Here is a 17,886-nt window from a genome sequence, read left to right on the forward strand (position 1 = left end):
CCTGATAATAAAAGTTTGGTTTTAAAAATCAAAAATCTATCAATCTTCTTTCTTTCTTTCCCTCTTCTTTCTTTCTTTCTTTCTTTCTTTCCCTCTTCTTTCTTTCTTTCTTTCTTTCTTTCTTTCTTTCTTTCTTTCTTTCTCTCTCTCCCTCTTCTTCTAAAGTAATGGTTTTATTAATGATGGCAATACGGAAGATAAAAGTTGGATGAAAAGTCAAAAAGTCTCTCCCTCTCTTTCTTTCTGTGTCTGTGTGTGTGTGTGTGTGTGTGTGTGTGTGTCTCTCTCTGTGTGTGTGTGTGTGTGTGTGTGTGTGTGTGTGTGTGTGTCTGTGTGTGTGTGTGTGTGTGTGTGTGTGTGTGTGTGTGTGTGTGTGTGTGTGTGTGTGTGTGTGTGTGTGTGTCTGTGTGTGTGTGTGTGTGTGTGTGTGTGTGTCTCTGTGTGTGTGTGTGTGTGTGTCTCTCTCTCTGTGTGTGTGTGTGTGTGTGTGTGTGTGTGTGTGTGTGTGTGTCTCTCTCTGTGTGTGTGTGTGTGTGTGTGTGTGTGTGTGTGTGTGTCTGTGTGTGTGTGTGTGTGTGTGTGTGTGTGTGTGTGTGTGTGTGTGTGTGTGTGTGTGTGTGTGTGTGTGTGTGTGTGTGTGTGTGTGTGTGTGTGTGTGACCTTGTCGTTGGCGCTCTGCAGGTCGCTGGTCAGCGCGTCGGCCTGCTCGGTGATGACATCACACAGCTCCTTCCAGGTGAAGTTTCCCAGGATGCAGTGGGGCTGAGGCAGCAGCACGCAGCCGGCGAGCAGCCGCTGGTACAGGGAGTAGAGGAAGGAGAGGCGGGCCTGAGAGAGAGAGAGAAGAGTGAGAGGGGAGAGAAAGAAAGAGAGAAAGAAGAGTGAGAGGGGGAGAGAAAGAAAGAAGAGGGAGAGAAAGAAAGAAGAGGGAGAGAAAGAAAGAAGAGGGGGAGAAAGAAAGAGAGAAAGAAGAGTGAGAGGGGATAGAAAGAAAGAAAGAAAGAAAGAAGAGGGAGAGAAAGAAAGAGAGAAAGTAGATTGAGAGGGGGAGAGAAAGAAAGAAGAGGAATAGAAAGAAGGAAGAGGGAGAGAAAGAAAGAAGAGGGGGAGAAAGAAAGAGAGAAAGAAGAGTGAGAGGGGATAGAAAGAAAGAAAGAAGAGTGAGAGGGGGAGAGAAAGAAAGAAGAGGGAGAGAAAGAAAGAAGAGGGGGAGAAAGAAAGAGAGAAAGAAGAGTGAGAGGGGATAGAAAGAAAGAAAGAAAGAAAGAAGAGGGAGAGAAAGAAAGAGAGAAAGTAGATTGAGAGGGGGAGAGAAAGAAAGAAGAGGGAGAGAAAGAGAGAAAGAAGAGTGAGAGGGGATAGAAAAAAAGAAGAGGGAGAGAAAGAAAGAAGATGGAGAGAAAGAAAGAGAGAAAGAAGAGTGAGAGGGGATAGAAAGAAAGAAGAGGGAGAGAAAGAAAGAGAGAAAGTAGATTGAGAGGGGGAGAGAAAGAAAGAAGAGGAATAGAAAGAAAAAAGAGAGAGAGAAAGAAAGAGAGAAAGAAGAGGGATAGAGGGAGAGAAAGAAGAGGGATAGAAAAGGGAGAGGAAAAGGGAAAGAAAGAAAGAGAGAAAGAAAGACACACACACACAGAGACAGCGTGAGGCTCAGAGTAATTAAATACTTCCTGGTTAATGACATCACGCTGCTGTGTAACAACGACACACAGAGAGGAGTGTGTGTGTGTGTGTGACCTCCATCACAGACGTGAGGTCATGTAGTCGCGTGTTAGGCCCAATCCCAATGTTCACCCTACTCACTACCACTACACCCTCGAAATGAAGCCACGAGGCGTAGAGCTTTGTAACCTTCCCTATGAGTTGGGACACCAGTTGCTACGCCACTGCATAGTTTACGTTCGGGCACGTAAGCGACTGCGTAGTTACGTTTGCACATGTACGTCGCACCATAACAACAAACCCAGCAGCAACATGGAGTTAACGGTTGCGATTGTTTTTTTTTGTAATTCATCATGACAAATTAAAAATGCTGCCATGTTATATAACTTAATAAAAGAAAAGAAAATGTCATGCAGGCTGATCGTTCATTGCAAAACATTTTATTGATGTAAATGTGGTGATTTCTGTACATACAGAGCCCCGAGGCAGCGCTGCTCTGCTGTCCAATACACACATGAAGCTTCACTTTTCATTCAAACAAACTAATGCGACTGCCACAATTGTTAGATTTCATCAATGAGACCAACATTTATCTCCTAAAAAGAATGTAACTACTCGGCGGTAAACCTCTAAAAGCCTGCGGGTAAGTTAGTTAACGACCGTTTTCTCCCCCAGCATGACGACGTAGTTTGGCCGGTTAACGAGCTCGTCAGCAGACCGGCTGTGGCCTCTGTGATGTCCCGGTCGGTTTTTGTAGGGTTATGGTTATGGTTATGGTTATGGTTATGGTTAGGGTTAAAGCAGAAGTGAGTGATATATTTGTGTTAATATAAGTCTTAAATAGTTGTATCTTCCGACAGCAATCACTTACATAGAGTGTTTGGACTGAAACACGGGTCTGTCAGTCACTCTGCTCTGCTCTGAGCCGAGGAGAAAACATTTATCGTATCCTACAGTTTTTATCCAATGAGGAGAGAGAACGGCATGCAGGGCTGTGTGTGCAGCCAAGGGACGCCGTGAATGTGGTGACGTAGCGACGAGGACTGTTATGGTGCGTTCAAGGAAACTCGTATTTTTCCGACCGTGAAGTGGTACCAGTTCGATCTGGTACGAGTTCACCGGTCGGAAGTTACGAGTGGCCGTTATAGTGACTTTCACCGGTAAAACAGGTCGGAAAAACACGAGTGGGTTGCCTGGAACGCTACAAAGTCGTAAGTTGTGACTTGAAGCTGTAATTTACGATTTCAAAAGCCTGCCTGGAACGCAGCATTAGCGAAAACGACCGGATCACTCACTTCTGCTTTAACCGAATGACACTTAATGACAACGTTATGACATTGACATAACGTTTATGACACGTTCATGACTGTGTCGTGTCACTCTTATGACGATACCTTCAAGTAAAGTGTTACCGAATAAAAAGAAAGAAGAGGAAGAATAAAAGGAAAAAGGAAGAAAAGGAATTAGAAGAAGGAGAAGAAACGTGTCGTCACCTTTGACTCTTTCTGGAAGTGTTCACTTATCCTCCGCACCTCCGCCATCCTCTCCTCCTTCTCTCTCTCCCTCTGCTCCTTCTCTCTTTCTTTCTCTCTCTCCATCTCCTCCTTCTCTCTTTCTTTCTCTCTTTCCATTTCATCCTTCTCCTTCTCTTCCTTCTCTCTTTCTTTCTCTCTCTCCCTCTGCTCCTTCTCTTTCTCCCTCTCTCGCTCCCTCTCCTCCTTCTCTCTTTCTTTCTCTCTCTCCATTTCCTCCTTCTCTTTTTCTTTCTCTCTCTCCCTCTCTTCCTTCTCTTTCTCCTTATCTCTCTTCCTCTCCTCCTTCTCTCTCTCCCTCTCTTCCCTCTCTTTCTCCTTCTCTCTCTCCCTCTCCTCCCTCTCTCCCTCCAGCTGCTCCTGCAGACGGCGGTTCTGCGTCGACCAATCAGATTTCTCCTGGCGAAGGCGACTCAGCTCCTCCTCCAGCCGGACGCACGTCTGCTGACACTCCTGAAGAACGGAGAGATGGAGAGATAGATAGTTAGAAGAGGGAGAGGAAGAAAGAAGAGAGTGAGAAAGAGAGGGAAAGAAGGAGAGATGGAGAGATAGATATTATATTCTATTATATTAGATATCAATATTGTACTGACAGTCGTTTCAATAAAGTTTGTTGAATTGAAATTGAAAAAATTCATAGATGATTTCTTGATGCTTTGGCCACATAGTTCTTTTCGTAACATTCGTGCCAATAAAGCAAATTTGAATTTGATAGAGAGACAGAAAAAAGAGAGGGAGAGAAAGAATAGGGAGAGATGGAGAGAAAGAAAGAAGAAGGAGAGAGGGAGAGAAAGAGAAAAAAAAGAGGGCGAAAGAGAGAGAAAGAAGAGGGAGAGGAGGGAGAGGAGGGAGAGAAAGAAAAAAAGAAGAGGGAGCGAGAGAGAGGGAAAGAAGAGGAAGAGAGGGGGAGAAAGAGAGAAAGAAGAGGGAGAGAGGGGGAGAAAGAGAGAAAGAAGAGGGAGAGAAAGAAAAAGAGAGAAAGAAAGAAGAGGGAGAGAAAGAAAGAAAGAAAGAAAGAAGAAGAGGGAGAGGGGGAGAAAGAGAGAAAGAAATAAGAGGGCGAAAGAGAGAAAGAAGACAGAGAGCAAGAAAGAAAGAAAGAAGAGGGAGAGAGAAAGAAGAGTGAGGGAGGGAGAAAGAAAAGGGAGAGAAAGAGGAGAGAGTGATAGAGAGAGTGAGGTGACTTCTTCCTCCAGATGTTTCTACCTGCAGCCGTCGGCTCTGATCCCAGTTCTCCTGCTGCAGCCGCTCCGACGCTCCCAGCTGATCCCGGACCTGTGGAGGAGACACGCCTCAGTTACCATGACGACGAGGACGAGGACACAGAAGCCGTTTTCCCACTAAAATTAGCGGGTCGACGCGGGTTTTTTAAACGCGGGTCGACCCGCTAACAATCGGCATTTGGCCCCTTTCCCATTGACCAAAATGAGCCGAGTCTGACCCCCCGCTGAGGGATCAGACAGAGCATAAACCAGTCGCCCCGCTCTCATCCGCGGTGCAAGAAACACACACAGACACAGTCATGCCACAGCCGCCCGCCGCGGAGTGTCCGTCCGCCGAGGCAGACTCTCTGGCTGGCTGACCTGGAGCACCAGGACCGCGGAGGACAGAGAGTCTGCTGCGGCCGGATGACGGACGTCCGCGGCACAACACAACACCATCAGTTAAACAGACTTTTCTTTTCTTTTTTTCTATCGTTTTTGGTCAGTGTTCTCTGATGTTTTGATCCCAGTCTCGGATGAGAGCAGAGCGGAGCAGAGCTTTGTTTTGGTACGTGATATGTAGGGCTGCCCCCAAATAGTCGACCAAGCACTGGTCGACCAAAAAATCATTAGCCGACCAAAATTTCATTGGTCGATGGGTCGCAGGAAAAAAAACAAACATTTAGAGCCGTGTCTTGTCAAAATTAAGCCAACATCAATGACTGAACTGTATAGGAAAGGTTATGGGGCTTTTATTTTGAAGGGCCAGATACAGGAAGTCGTGACGTGAGACTTTTTTTTTTTTTTTTTTTACACGGCACGGCCGTCTCTCTCGTATCACCGCTGTCACCATTAGCGGTGCTGTCTGAGCCCCGGTCCCGTCCCACAGCGCTCACCGGCGGTCAGTCTCAGTGTCACAGAGCGGATCCATGATGGTCCCCGCTGCAGTCAGAGACCCGCACCCATAGACATTATGTCTATGCCCGCACCGCTCCACGCCGCGGACCCCCACCCCCGCACCTCCGCCACACAGCCTGAGCTCAGTAACTTTTTACCCTCCTCATCTACTGTGTTTATTGGTGATAAACGGGCATTCTGCCGGTAATAACGGTGAAACCGACCGGCTTGTTGTTGAATCTCGGACCCAACACGGCCGGAGTCACGAGCATTAATTAATTAATTCTCAACCTGACCGCGGGCAAAAAAAAAAAAAATAATAATAATTTAAATTTTTTTTTTTTTTTTTTTTTTTTTTTTCTCCCTCAAGGTGGGGGGTCGATTAGTCGACTAATCGCCATAAGTGACGACTACTGGTCGACCAACAAAATCTTTGGTCGGGGGCAGCCCTAGTGATATGAGACGCGACCGGCGCGATGACGTAGCGTCACGTAACGTTCAGTGTCATCACGTAAATTAGCGGGTTGACGCGGGTCTGGCGTTCCCACTGCAAGCCGAGCAGAGCCGAGCCGATTAAAGGCGATTTTAACCCGCGTCGCTTGCCGAGTCGTTTGACCCGCGTCAACGCGGGTCAACGCGGCTCGGTGCGCCTTTCCCACTGCCACCAAAAGCCGATTGTTAGCGGGTTTAAACAGGTTTTTTGACCAGTGGGAAAGGGGTAAGAGAGGATGAATGAAAACATAGCGTCCACCCACCCGTCTCTCTGTCTCCTCCCGTCTGAGCTGATCCTGGACCAGCGTTGTCTTCAGCAGCTGCAGCACCTCAGCACTACGCTTCCCATCATGCACTGCTGCTGCCCGTTTCCCATCATGCACTGCTGCTGCCCGTTTCCCATCATGCACTGCTGCTGCTGCCGAGCTGCTGCTGTTGTGTTGTTGGAGTGTGTCTCTGATCTGCAGCACACACACACAGACACAATGTTGTGTATTTCAATATCTCTTCTTTCTTTCTTTCTTTCTTTCTTTCTCTCCCTCCTACTTCTTTCTCTCCTACTTCTTTCTTTCTTTCTCTCCCTCCTACTTCTTTCTCTCCCTCTTCTTTCTGTCTTTCTCTCCCTCTTCTATCTCTCCCTCCTACTTCTTTCTTTCTTTCTTTCTCTCCCTCCTACTTCTTTCTCTCCCTCTTCTTTCTGTCTTTCTCTCCCTCTTCTATCTCTCCCTCCTACTTCTTTCTTTCTTTCTCTCCCTCTTCTTTCTTTCTTTCTTTCTTTCTTTCTTTCTTTCTTTCTTTCTTTCTTTCTTTCTCTCCCTCCTACTTCTTTCTCTCCCTCTTCTTTCTTTCTTTCTTTCTTTCTTTCTCTCTTTCTTTCTTTCTTTCTTTCTATCCCTCTCTCCTTCTTCTTTCTTTCTTTCTCTCTTTCTCTCCCCCTCTCAATCTTCTTTCTCTCCCTCTCTCTCTCTCTCTTTCTTTCTGTCTGTGTGTGTGTGTGTGTGTGTGTGTGTGTGTGTCACCTGCTCCAGCAGTGTGTGTGTGTGTGTGTGTGTGTCACCTGCTCCAGCAGAGTGTGTGTGTGTGTGTGTGTGTGTGTGTGTGTGTGTGTGTGTGTGTGTGTGTGTGTGTGTGCTACCTGCTCCAGCAGTGTGTGTGTGTGTGTGTGTGTGTGTGTGTGTGTGTGTGTGTGTGCGCTACCTGCTCCAGCAGTGTGTGTGTGTCGTCGTGTCGTCTCTCCTCCTCCTGCAGCCGCTCCGTGAGGTCGGAGGTCGTCTTCCTCTCCGTTTCCAGGGCGACGCTCAGCTCAGACCGACACTGCTCGTACTCCGCCTGCAGCCTGAACACACACACACACACACACACACACACACACACACACACACACACACACACACACACACACACACACACACACACACACACACACACACACACACACACACACGGAGACATTTATCGTTGTTATTTGTACAGGCTTCCCTGTACTACAAAGGTAACCTGGCTAGATCTCCATGGTAACTTATGCTCTAAGGGGGGTTGTTGTGATATATTGCTTAAATAGCCTATATTTTACTTTTATATACAGTCAGTCACCACTGATAGAAGTTGTGCCCTCGCAGCAGGACAGATAATCAGATGGATAATCGGTAAAGTTAATAATTTCACTTAATGTGGCCATTAATAAATGAATTTTGATGTTTCGCCTGTTATATTTCAGTGTTGCCGAAACGCAAATCTTGAATAAGTCTCCACTGTTTTCACGTTTAAAAAGGTCTTTGTTGTCTTTGTACAGAGACAATATGAGATTTGCTTGTAGCTACAGCACCTAAAAAAAAAACCACTGTTTCCATTACGCACATCCAGCCTCACTTTCAATAAAACAAACACTCATATGCTATAATTGCGATCAGTGAAATATATGAAAACAATATAAAATACAATTTAAAATACAATTTAAAATGAGAGTTGTTGTTGCTCTAGTGTATTTAAGTTAAATGAATAAAGCTTCATATTTAAAAGCAGCTCAATGTTCAGCTGTCAGAAATTAAAAGCAAAGGAGGAGGTGATTCCTGATGGGAAAAATATGAATGACGTCATCAGCGACCCCTCACCGCTGCAGGGAGCGCTCCATGCTGCTGCTCCTCTCTGTCTCCACACGGTGAACTGTCTCCACCCGGCTCAGCTGCTCCCTCAGCCGCTGCGCCTCCTGCTGCGCCTCCTGCTGGTCGCCGCGCTGCGCCGCCACCGCCGCCTCCAGGTCGCGCACACGCAGCTGCACACGTCACATCGTCACACACAAACACACACACACTACGACTGTGATGAAGTGTGGGTTAACACTTTACTTGAATAGGTGTTCATCAGATTGACATAACACTGTCATAACCATCAATGAATACTTCTGACAGCTGTCGTTAAGTGTCATTCTGTAAGTTATGTCACTTTTGATGCAAAGTTGACATTGTTTGAGATGTTTTTGTTCTGACAACTTGACATAAAGACAATTTAAACTGTAGGAGCCGCATTTAAGTTTCCTTAAAGCAGAAGTGAGTGATATATTTGTGTTAATATAAGTCTTAAATAGTTCTATCTTCCGACAGCAATCACTTACATAGAGTGTTTGGACTGAAACACGGGTCTGTCAGTCACTCTGCTCTGCTCTGAGTCGAGGAGAAAACATTTATCGTATCCTACAAGTTTTATCCAATGAGGAGAGAGAACGGCATAAAGGGGCGGTCCTCTCTGTGTGTGCAGCCAAGGGACGCCCTGAATGTGGTGACGTAGGGACGAGGACCAATAGATCCATTGCGAGGGCGGGGGCTGCTAACTCCATCGGCTGACAAGAAGTTATGGTGCGTTCAAGGAAACTCGTAACTCGTGTTTTTCCGACCTGTGAAGTCGTACCAGTTCGATCTGGTACGAGTTCACCGGTCAGAAGTTACGAGTGGCCGTTATAGTGACTTTCACAGGTAAAACAGGTCGGAGAAACACGAGTGGGTTGCCTGGAACGCTACAAAGTCGTAAGTTGTGACTTGAAGCTGTAATTTATGGTTTCAAAAGCCTGCCTGGAACGCAGCATTAGCCAAAACGACCAGATCGCTCACTTCTGCTTTAATTTATTTACATTCTTTGTTTGATTTTGTGTTTGCTCATTAACCTGGATTTTTTGTGTGAGCTCCTCCCTCCTCAGGTGGTGAGGGCAGGACCTACCGAGGTTTCAAATGGGCTGGGGACGGCACAATCATTGGCAAAACTGTCATTGACCGCAGCCAGGCGCAGCATTGTTGATACATTGTTGATTCATAATTAAAGCAGAAGTGAGTGATCCGGTCGTTTTGGCTAATGCTGCGTTCCAGGCAGGCTTTTGAAATCGTAAATTACAGCTTCAAGTCACAACTTACGACTTTGTAGCGTTCAAGGCAACCCACTCGTGTTTTTCCGACCTGTTTTACCTGTGAAAGTCACTATAACGGCCACTCGTAACTTCCGACCTGTGAACTCGTACCGGAAAAACACGAGTTACGAGTTTCCTTGAACGCACCATAACAGTCCTCGTCCCTACGTCACCACATTCACGGCGTCCCTTGGCTGCACACACAGAGAGGACTGCCCCTTTATGCCGTTCTCTCTCCTCATTGGATAAAACTGTAGGATACGAGAAATGTTTTCTCCTGGGCTCAGAGCAGAGCAGAGGGACTGACAGACCCGTGTTTCAGTCCAAACACTCTATGTAAGTGATTGCTGTCGGAAGATATAACTATTTAAGACTTATATTAACACAAATATATCACTCACTTCACTCTTCTGACCTTTTGTTTTTGCATGCGCTCCTGCGCGTCAAGCACTTTGTCCTTTTTTAGTAGCGGCCACAGGAAAATAGGAAAAATAAAGGAAGGAAGGAAATAAGTTCTTTTTTTGCCGCTACATAAACTGTCATAGCAGACCTAATCGCCAAACTTTAAAAATGATGTCAAGTTGTCATAACAAAAACATCTGAAACAATGTCAACTTTGCATCAAAAGTGACATAACTTACTGAATGACACTTAAAGCAGAAGTGAGTGATATATTTGTGTTAATATAAGTCTTAAATAGTTATATCTTCCGACAGCAATCACTTACATAGAGTGTTTGGACTGAAACACGGGTCTCTCAGTCCCTCTGCTCTGCTCTGAGCCGAGGAGAAAACATTTATCGTATCCTACAGTTTTTATCCAATGAGGAGAGAGAACGGCATGCAGGGCTGTGTGTGCAGCCAAGGAACGCCGTGAATGTGGTGACGTAGGGACGAGGACTGTTATGGTGCGTTCAAGGAAACTCGTATTTTTCCGACCGTGAAGTGGTACCAGTTCGATCTGGTACGAGTTCACCGGTCGGAAGTTACGAGTGGCCGTTATAGTGACTTTCACCGGTAAAACAGGTCGGAAAAACACGAGTGGGTTGCCTGGAACGCTACAAAGTCGTAAGTTGTGACATGAAGCTGTAACTTACAATTTCAAAAGCCTGCCTGGAACGCAGCATTAGCCAAAACGACCGGATCACTTACTTCTGCTTTAACCACAGCTGTCATAAGTATTCATTGATGTTTATGACAGCTGTTATGTCATGGTTATGAACGCCTATTCAAGTAAAGTGTTACCAAAGTGTGTGTGTGTGTGTGTGTGTGTGTGTGTGTGTGTGTGTGTGTTGGTTACCTGGACGACCTCAGAGTTGAACTTGGACTCCATGTGCGCCACCCGCTCCGCCTCCAGGTTCAATTCCAGCGACCGCAGCCTCTGATTGGACGCCTCCTCTCTCTCCGCCCGGCGCCGCAGCTCCTCCTCCTCCGCCTCCTCCCTCTCCCTCTTCACCTCCGTCATCCTGCGCTCCGACTCCTCCAGGGCCACCGCCTGATCCTGTGATCGATCAGTACACCTGATCAATAATCAATACTCTGCATACTGACGTACAGATCAATGAGCCAGAGGTGTTTCTGTTTTTAAACCTGAATGAAACAAGATGGGAAGAAGAGGAAGAGGAAGGAGTAGTAGAAAGAAGAAGTAGAAGGAGAAAGAAAAAGAAGAAGAGGAAGAGGAAGGAGTAGTAGAAAGAATAAGTAGAAGGAGAAAGAAAAAGAAGAAGAGGAAGAGGAAGGAGTAGTAGAAAGAATAAGTAGAAGGAGAAAGAAAAAGAAGAAGAGGAAAAGGGAAAAAAGTAGAAAAGGGAGAAGGAGTAGAAGAAAGAAGGAAAAGAAGATAGAAAAAGAAGAGAAGAAGGAAAAGAAGAGGAAAAGGAAAAGGAGAAGTAGAAAAGGGAGAAAAGAGAAGAGAAGAAAGAAGAAGGAAAAGAAGAAAGAAAAAGAAGAATGAGTAGATGAGAAGAAGAACAAGAAGAGGAAAAGAAGAAAGAAAAAAGAGAAGAAGGAAAAGAAGAAAAAAAAGAGGAAAAGGAAAAAGGAGAAACAGAAAAAGAAGAAAAAGAAGAAGAGCAAAAGGAAGAGGAAAAGGGAGAAGTAGAAAAGGGAGAAAAAGTAGTAGAAGAAAGAAGAAGGAAAAGAAGAAAGAAAGAAAAAAGAGGAAAAGGAAAAAGGAGAAACAGAAAAGGGAGAAAAAGAAGGAAGAAGAGAAGAATGAGAAGAGGAGAAAAGAAGAAAGAAAGATAAGAAGAAGGAAGAGAAGATGACAAAGCGGAAAAGGAAGAGGAAAAGGGAGAAGCAGAAGAAAGAAAACGAATAGAAGAATGAGAAGAGGAGAAAAAGAAGAAAGAGAAAGAGAGGATGTAGATAAAGGAGTGTGTGTGTGTGTGTGTGTGTGTGTGTGTGTGTGTGTGTGTGTGTGTGTGTGTGTGTGTGTGTGTGTGTGTGTGTGTGTGTGTGTGTGTGTGACCTGCAGCAGCCTTTGCAGCCTCTGGCCGTCGCTGCTCAGACTCTGGATCAGTTTGTCTCTCTGCTCCACTTCCTGCTGCAAAGCATCATGGTCCTGAAGCGTGATGTCACGAGCTCTCTGCTGCTGCTGCAGCGACCGGAGGAGCTCCGCTGATCGCTCTGAGGACGAAAATTAAATTAACATTTAATTCATTTAGCCCAATAGACCTAAATAAAGTTCACAAAATGTATTAATTTATTTTAACCAGTGATATTTATCACATTTATCAACTATTTCATATGGTTTATCACCATTTATTTCAGAATTGACCGTAGAAAATCATATTTACCAAATCCATCAATTCAAGGAGATGAAGAGATAGTGAATAGAAGTTTTAAATGCCTCAGTTTCATTTTATTATTTTTAAATTAATTTTATCTTTATTGGTGTAGGCCTACATGGTTTTATTTAATTTTTTAATAGGCTAGGTAACTTTTTTTTATAAATATGAATTACATTATTTTATCATTACCTAGCTACATGACGGTGAGTGTGTAAAAGCACCAGCAGAACTGTCTTTTGGACATAAATGGAGTTAATCTTCACCTTAATCCTGCTCCAGACCAGAATTGGCCGGCAGCATAAGTCACCATGGTTACAAGGCTGGCATTCGTGTTATAACCACTTTGATGGAGCGGAGTTGAGGTCGAAGTGTAAGTAAGTAAGTAAGTGTAAGTAAATAAGCGAGACTCGGCCATTTAAGCCATTTGACTTTGAGCTAAGCGAGCTGCACGGTGAGCGTTCGATTCCCGTACGTACCTGAGAGTGAGTGTCTGTCTCGGTGGCTGAGGCTCAGCTGGTACTGCAGCTCCTCCCTCTGAGCTTCTCCTCGCTCCACACACGACCTGAGACGAGTCACACCGGCCTGCAGCTGGCACAGCTGGACAAGGAGAGGGGGGAGAGATAGAGAGAAAAAGAGGAGGTAGAGGGTGAGAAAAGGAGGAGAGACAGAGAGAGAGAAAAGGAGGAGAGAGAGGGAGAGAGAAAAGGAGGAGGGAGAGAGAGGGGGACAAAAGGAGGAGAGATAGAAAAGGAGGGAGAGGGGGACAAAAGGAGGAGAGAGGGAGAGAGAAAAGGAGGAGGGAGAGGGAGGAGGAGAAAAGGAGGAGAGAGGCGAGAGAGAGAGAAAAGGAGGAGGTAGAGGGGGAGAAAAGGAGGCGAGAGAGATAATTAGACGAGAGGGGGAGAAAAGGAGGAGGGAGAGAGAAAGAGTAAAGGAGGAGAGAGAGGGAGGGGAGAAAGAGAGAGAGAGGAGAGAAAAAAGGGAGAAAAGTGGGCGAGAGAGAGGGAAAAAAGGAGGAGAGAGGGGGAGAAAAGGGGGAGAAAGAGAGAGAGAGAGAAGGAGGAGAGAGAGGGAGGAGGTGTCAGGAGTCTGAACTTCTCCTCTTTTATTTATTCTACCTTGTCTATTTCTCCTCCTCACCTCCTGGTTGTGTCTGGACGTCAGCTCCAGTTTCTCCTTCTCCAGCTGGTTCACTCTCCACCTCAGCTCCTCTTCCTCCTCCTCCTCTTCCTCCTCACCGTCTCCTCCTTCTGACGCCGCCCTTCTCCTCCTCCTTCCTCCTCCTCCTCCTCCTCTGTCCCTCCCTCTTCCTCTCTTTCCCTCCTCCTTCTCTCCCTCTTGGCCTCCTCCCGCCTGCTTCACCTCCCTCTGCATGATGCTGATTATGTCTTTAAACCTGAAGGAGACGACGACAACAAAACAAAACCACTATTAATAACACTGTAACTGAATGAAAATGTTGAACTATCCCTTTAAAGCCCCAGTATGTAACTTATTTGGCTTTTTATTATCAAAAATCAAACATGTCTTTCATAAATCCGTATTTCACTGAAGGTGAATCACAGCTGCATACAAATGAAAGCTTTCTGGTTCCTTAGAATGAGTTGTTACAAGTCGTTACAAATACATAAGTGCCCTTTACTAGATAATTCTAGTATTTCTATGTGCATAAACATCAAAATATTGCATGTTTGCGAAGTGGAAATGTTGTAAAATTTTAATAGTAATTTTTATGTTTTCTTTTTTTTTGCTTTGCAATGTATTTTTTCACCACCCAAACACTTTCTTTTTTCCTCTTGATCTCAGGAGGTTATAACCCATCAGTTATTATATAAATGTACAATAAAACATGTTTCACCTCGACAGCGTCTGTTGCCTGTCTGACGTCTGCCCGATTTCACGTGAATGCAACATCGCACTGCTAGATGGGGGGAATTCCTACACCTTTAAATTAAGTTTTCTTTTTTTTTTTCTTTCTTGCAATGTGTTTTTCCACCACCACCACCTCAACACTTCAAAATGTCCAAATCAAAATTTGATTTATTTTTTCCTCTTGATCTCAGGAGGTTATAACCTATCAGTTATTAATAAAACATAAATAAAACATGTTTCACCTTGACAGCTCCTCCTCGGAGCTCCGGGGCTGGTTCCCCCGCGGCTCCTCTCGGCTCTGTCCGCTCTCCCCGCGCCGCCGGCCGCGTCTCCTCCGCTGCGCTGCCTCGGCCTCGGTCTGCATGGCCCCGCTGCTCCTCTAGTCTGGACTGACCCGGGTTAAACTTTAGCCCTGGTTTCACTGTGAAGCCTGGAAGAGGAGGAGGAGGAGGAGGAGAAGCTCCATCGTTGTTGTACCAGGGGAGATGTGGTGCTGTTGTTGTTGCCTTGGCAGCAGATGCACTCAAACCAAACCTCCATTTTCCTCCTCCATATTTTCATATTTTAATAATCTCATAGTTTATCTTCCTCTTCCGACAAAAATATACTTTTTAAACCCACGTAACACAATAAATACCGCTAATTCACACTCTACATCCCCCAAATCGCTGAACTCAATATGTCAACGAAGTCTAGTTAAGCTGTTTTTTACTAACTCCACTTACACCGAATTTACCAGACAGTCATAGCGATTCAATAAATGTGTCAACTTTTACTTTGAAGCGTCTAAATGTTTAATAACAAACTAATAAAACCAAAGATCTTCAGTTTTGTGAATGGAGTTACGTTCACTTATCGTTTTTTACGGTAAATATTCAACAAGAAACGTCTTTGTTTTTACTCCAAACCGAGTGAAACCAGTGAAGGAATATCTAAACTATTAAATATAATTATAATATTGATGAGAAAACCATTCAAAGTAGCTCGTAATCAACTTTTACAAACACTTACTTCGACATTTAATCCGCAGCCGTTTGAATCCGACGCCATCTTTAGCGTCCCTCTCTACGTCACTGCCATACGAGCAGCGGATTGGCTGAAAGACCGACGTGACCGACGTGACCGACGTTCACTGAACGTGCGGGCAACCAGCCCATGGATGTATTATATCAAAGATATTCAATAAATGGAATATTGCATTGGCGTTTATAAACCGTCTTTGATTATATTAACGGTTAATATAATACATCCATGGCGGGCAAAGACGGTTTGTTATTATCAACCATGGATAACCAAGGATAAATAATATAATAGGCTATAATATAATATAATACAGAGTTTAACTACTATTTGCTGTAACCTGCTGGTTGTTTAACTACATTCATATTTTGAGCTGCATCAAGTATTTCAACTACTTTTTGGGTCATTTTAACAAGGTTAACAATGTGAATCTATAGGTACCCTACTTGGTATTGGTTGCTTTGTATTACCTGTGTGTGGGGGGGGGGGGGGGGCAGGGTAAAAACTGGGTAGCCTATTGGGCATTGAATGCACCAAAATTAACTTTTGACAGGATTGATCATTGATTGTTTTTATTGTATTATTAATGATTATTACCTTTTATGTTTAAAAACTGAATTCAGCACATGTTGAAATAAGGAAAAGAACATCTGGCTGAAAATGAATGTCCCATATTACCATAACAGCTGTCTCGTATTACCTGAAACTTGCAGTTTCTAAACAAATACTACAAAAAAACGAACTTTCTTACATCAAACTGAGTTTTTCCTTCTAAAACTGCTACTTGAGCCATGTTACAACCATCCCCGGTCTACAGGACAAAGGCTGTTTGTTTCATCTGTTTATTGGCGTGTGTGTGTGACTGTGAAAGAAATAAACAATAAAAGCCACTAAAATGAAGAATAGATAAAAAGGTTTCTGAGGTTTCTGCAACTTGTTCTAGATGATGATTGAATCCAGATCACAGAGAACAATAAACCCCACGATGGAAATATCACATGAAACCAAACACTTGTATATTATTATAACAAATTAATTGTACAAACAAATATGAATCTATGAGTTACCAACAGTTGAGTGTAGGAGTTGTACTGTAGTTTGGCCACTAGGGGGCGCTGTTAGACAGGGGATGAACTGTGTTTTATGGTTTTTAAAGAAAAGACTGTACAGGAGCCATTTATCACCACAGCAGAGAAGTGAATTTTGTGTTTTGAAAAATATTTCCCGATCATAACTTCAAATTTGACTGTTTGCAAATAAGAAACTATTAATACAACTGTTAATTAAATAAAAAATTAAGCATCAACCCCTTTAGTCTGTTGGTGTTCCCTCTGCAGGACACTGTACGACTCATTACGCTGAGAAAAACAAAGTTATTTATACTGAAGATCCTCATTCACATGAATAAATGAAATTCAACTTTAAGTTTATACTCAAGTCAAAACACTAGTTAACTGTGTCTAGTGAAGGCTGAATATTTGCTCCTTGTAAAGCGTGAGACACACAGGTGTGACCATTTCGGCCAAACACAAACGGAAGAAAATGATCACACAAGTTAGGTTTAAGTTTATTTATTAAGTGCAAACATAATCAACGTTATGAGCAATATGAGCAAAAATAAGGAGATTATATTATATTATTATATTACCAGATTGCAATGATAAAGAAAGAATGTTTCTTTATCATTGCAATTGGCACATTTACACACATTAAACTCTCTCTTCAACCCACATGCTTACAACCTGCATAGTTGCAGTTAATGTATCAACATATTAACAATCTTAAAAAGACAAATATATACATTGAAGTGAGGGAACTTGCTTATTCCATCAGGGATAGTAAATTGACAAAAAAATACAAAATAAAAAAACAAAAACTTCAGAGGGATCATACAAAGTCCACTCGAATCGGGGTTATAAATTTAATCCATTTTCCCCAAATTTGATAAAATTTAACTTTCTGGATTCTCAAACAATAGGTCAGCTTTTCCATTTTGAATATTTCCAGAATTATTCCGTACCAATCCTCAATTGTGGGTGGTGTTGGATTTAACCACTTCCTGGTAATGGATTTTTTTTTACTTGGAGCCAGAAGAGCCTGAAGCAGCTTCATGTCCCTCCTTAGTTTCAAGCACACAATACATGACCCAGATATAGATTTTCAAAATAAAAGGGGTGTTTGGCACTTGAACACTGTATTTAATGTGTTGTGAATGCCGCTCCAGTACTGGTTCAATTTGGGGCAGCCATATACAGTATATTTATCCTCTTAATCTTTTATAATAAACATCAAAATACAGTGTTTGGCAAAAAAGTGACAAAACACAAATTGCACAGTATGTACAGCAGGGTAATTCCAGAAAGGAGGCTAAACAAACTCGACGTCAACAGCCAAGGCAAAGACGACATGCCGAGCTAACGTCCCGAGAGGTGGGACTATTTTACGAGATATTACTGGTATTTTTGAATATTTTTTTCCCCTTCTTCTTTCTGGGCAAACTGAATCATAGGCAACTGGACTTGTATTTGCCTGGGAAGACGTTTCTCCTCTTATCCAAGGGGCTTCATCAGATCAGAATACGTCCAACTAGTGGGACTATTGAGACGAACTGAAGTATTTCTGAATAAAAAACTATATGAAATCTGAAACTGTTTATTCCTCTTTCATATTGCCATTATTGGTAACCGTTTTATAAAAGCAATACATCACTTCAGTCTGTGATTATCTGCTCATTAGAGCACAGCTCAGAGTTTTCACAAAACCCGCTTTCTGGAATACCCACGGACTCAACTCAGAAACTGAACTTACTGATAAAGCAAATACGAAACGTTAAGGCACTCCGACATCCGGTAGTGTGTGTGCATATGTGATGCTTTTTGGTCATGTGCAAAAAATAGGGGGGGGGGGGGGGGGGCGTGAAATTCAGACGGAGGGCAGGAAGTGAAGTGTGGATTGTCATGACTCTAAGCTTCACATGATTTAGCAACGGCTCGGCTGCTGAGACGATTATTATTGCAATTATTGGTG

The 17,886-nt window shown here is 43.7% G+C and overlaps 1 protein-coding gene across 1 annotated transcript in view; it reads right to left on the reverse strand.

The window, feature by feature from the left end:
- Positions 1 to 14,203, reverse strand: part of ccdc171 (coiled-coil domain containing 171) — a gene marked incomplete at both ends in the record, with an annotated part of 31,242 nt that extends 17,039 nt beyond the window's left edge. The window contains 13 exons of the mRNA XM_083992643.1: positions 661 to 828; positions 3,153 to 3,299; positions 3,537 to 3,644; positions 4,398 to 4,466; positions 6,046 to 6,147; positions 6,181 to 6,243; positions 6,980 to 7,118; positions 7,894 to 8,054; positions 10,476 to 10,676; positions 11,646 to 11,803; positions 12,444 to 12,564; positions 13,108 to 13,363; positions 14,082 to 14,203. Of these exons, the coding sequence (XP_083848769.1) occupies positions 661 to 828; positions 3,153 to 3,299; positions 3,537 to 3,644; positions 4,398 to 4,466; positions 6,046 to 6,147; positions 6,181 to 6,243; positions 6,980 to 7,118; positions 7,894 to 8,054; positions 10,476 to 10,676; positions 11,646 to 11,803; positions 12,444 to 12,564; positions 13,108 to 13,363; positions 14,082 to 14,203 (1,815 nt within the window). The remainder of the gene's footprint in view (positions 1 to 660; positions 829 to 3,152; positions 3,300 to 3,536; positions 3,645 to 4,397; positions 4,467 to 6,045; positions 6,148 to 6,180; positions 6,244 to 6,979; positions 7,119 to 7,893; positions 8,055 to 10,475; positions 10,677 to 11,645; positions 11,804 to 12,443; positions 12,565 to 13,107; positions 13,364 to 14,081) is intronic.
- Positions 14,204 to 17,886: the final 3,683 nt, after the last annotated feature.

This window comes from Trachurus trachurus (assembly GCF_905171665.1).
Source record: "Trachurus trachurus genome assembly, chromosome: 18".
In the NCBI taxonomy this organism is placed as follows: Eukaryota; Metazoa; Chordata; class Actinopteri; order Carangiformes; family Carangidae; genus Trachurus; species Trachurus trachurus.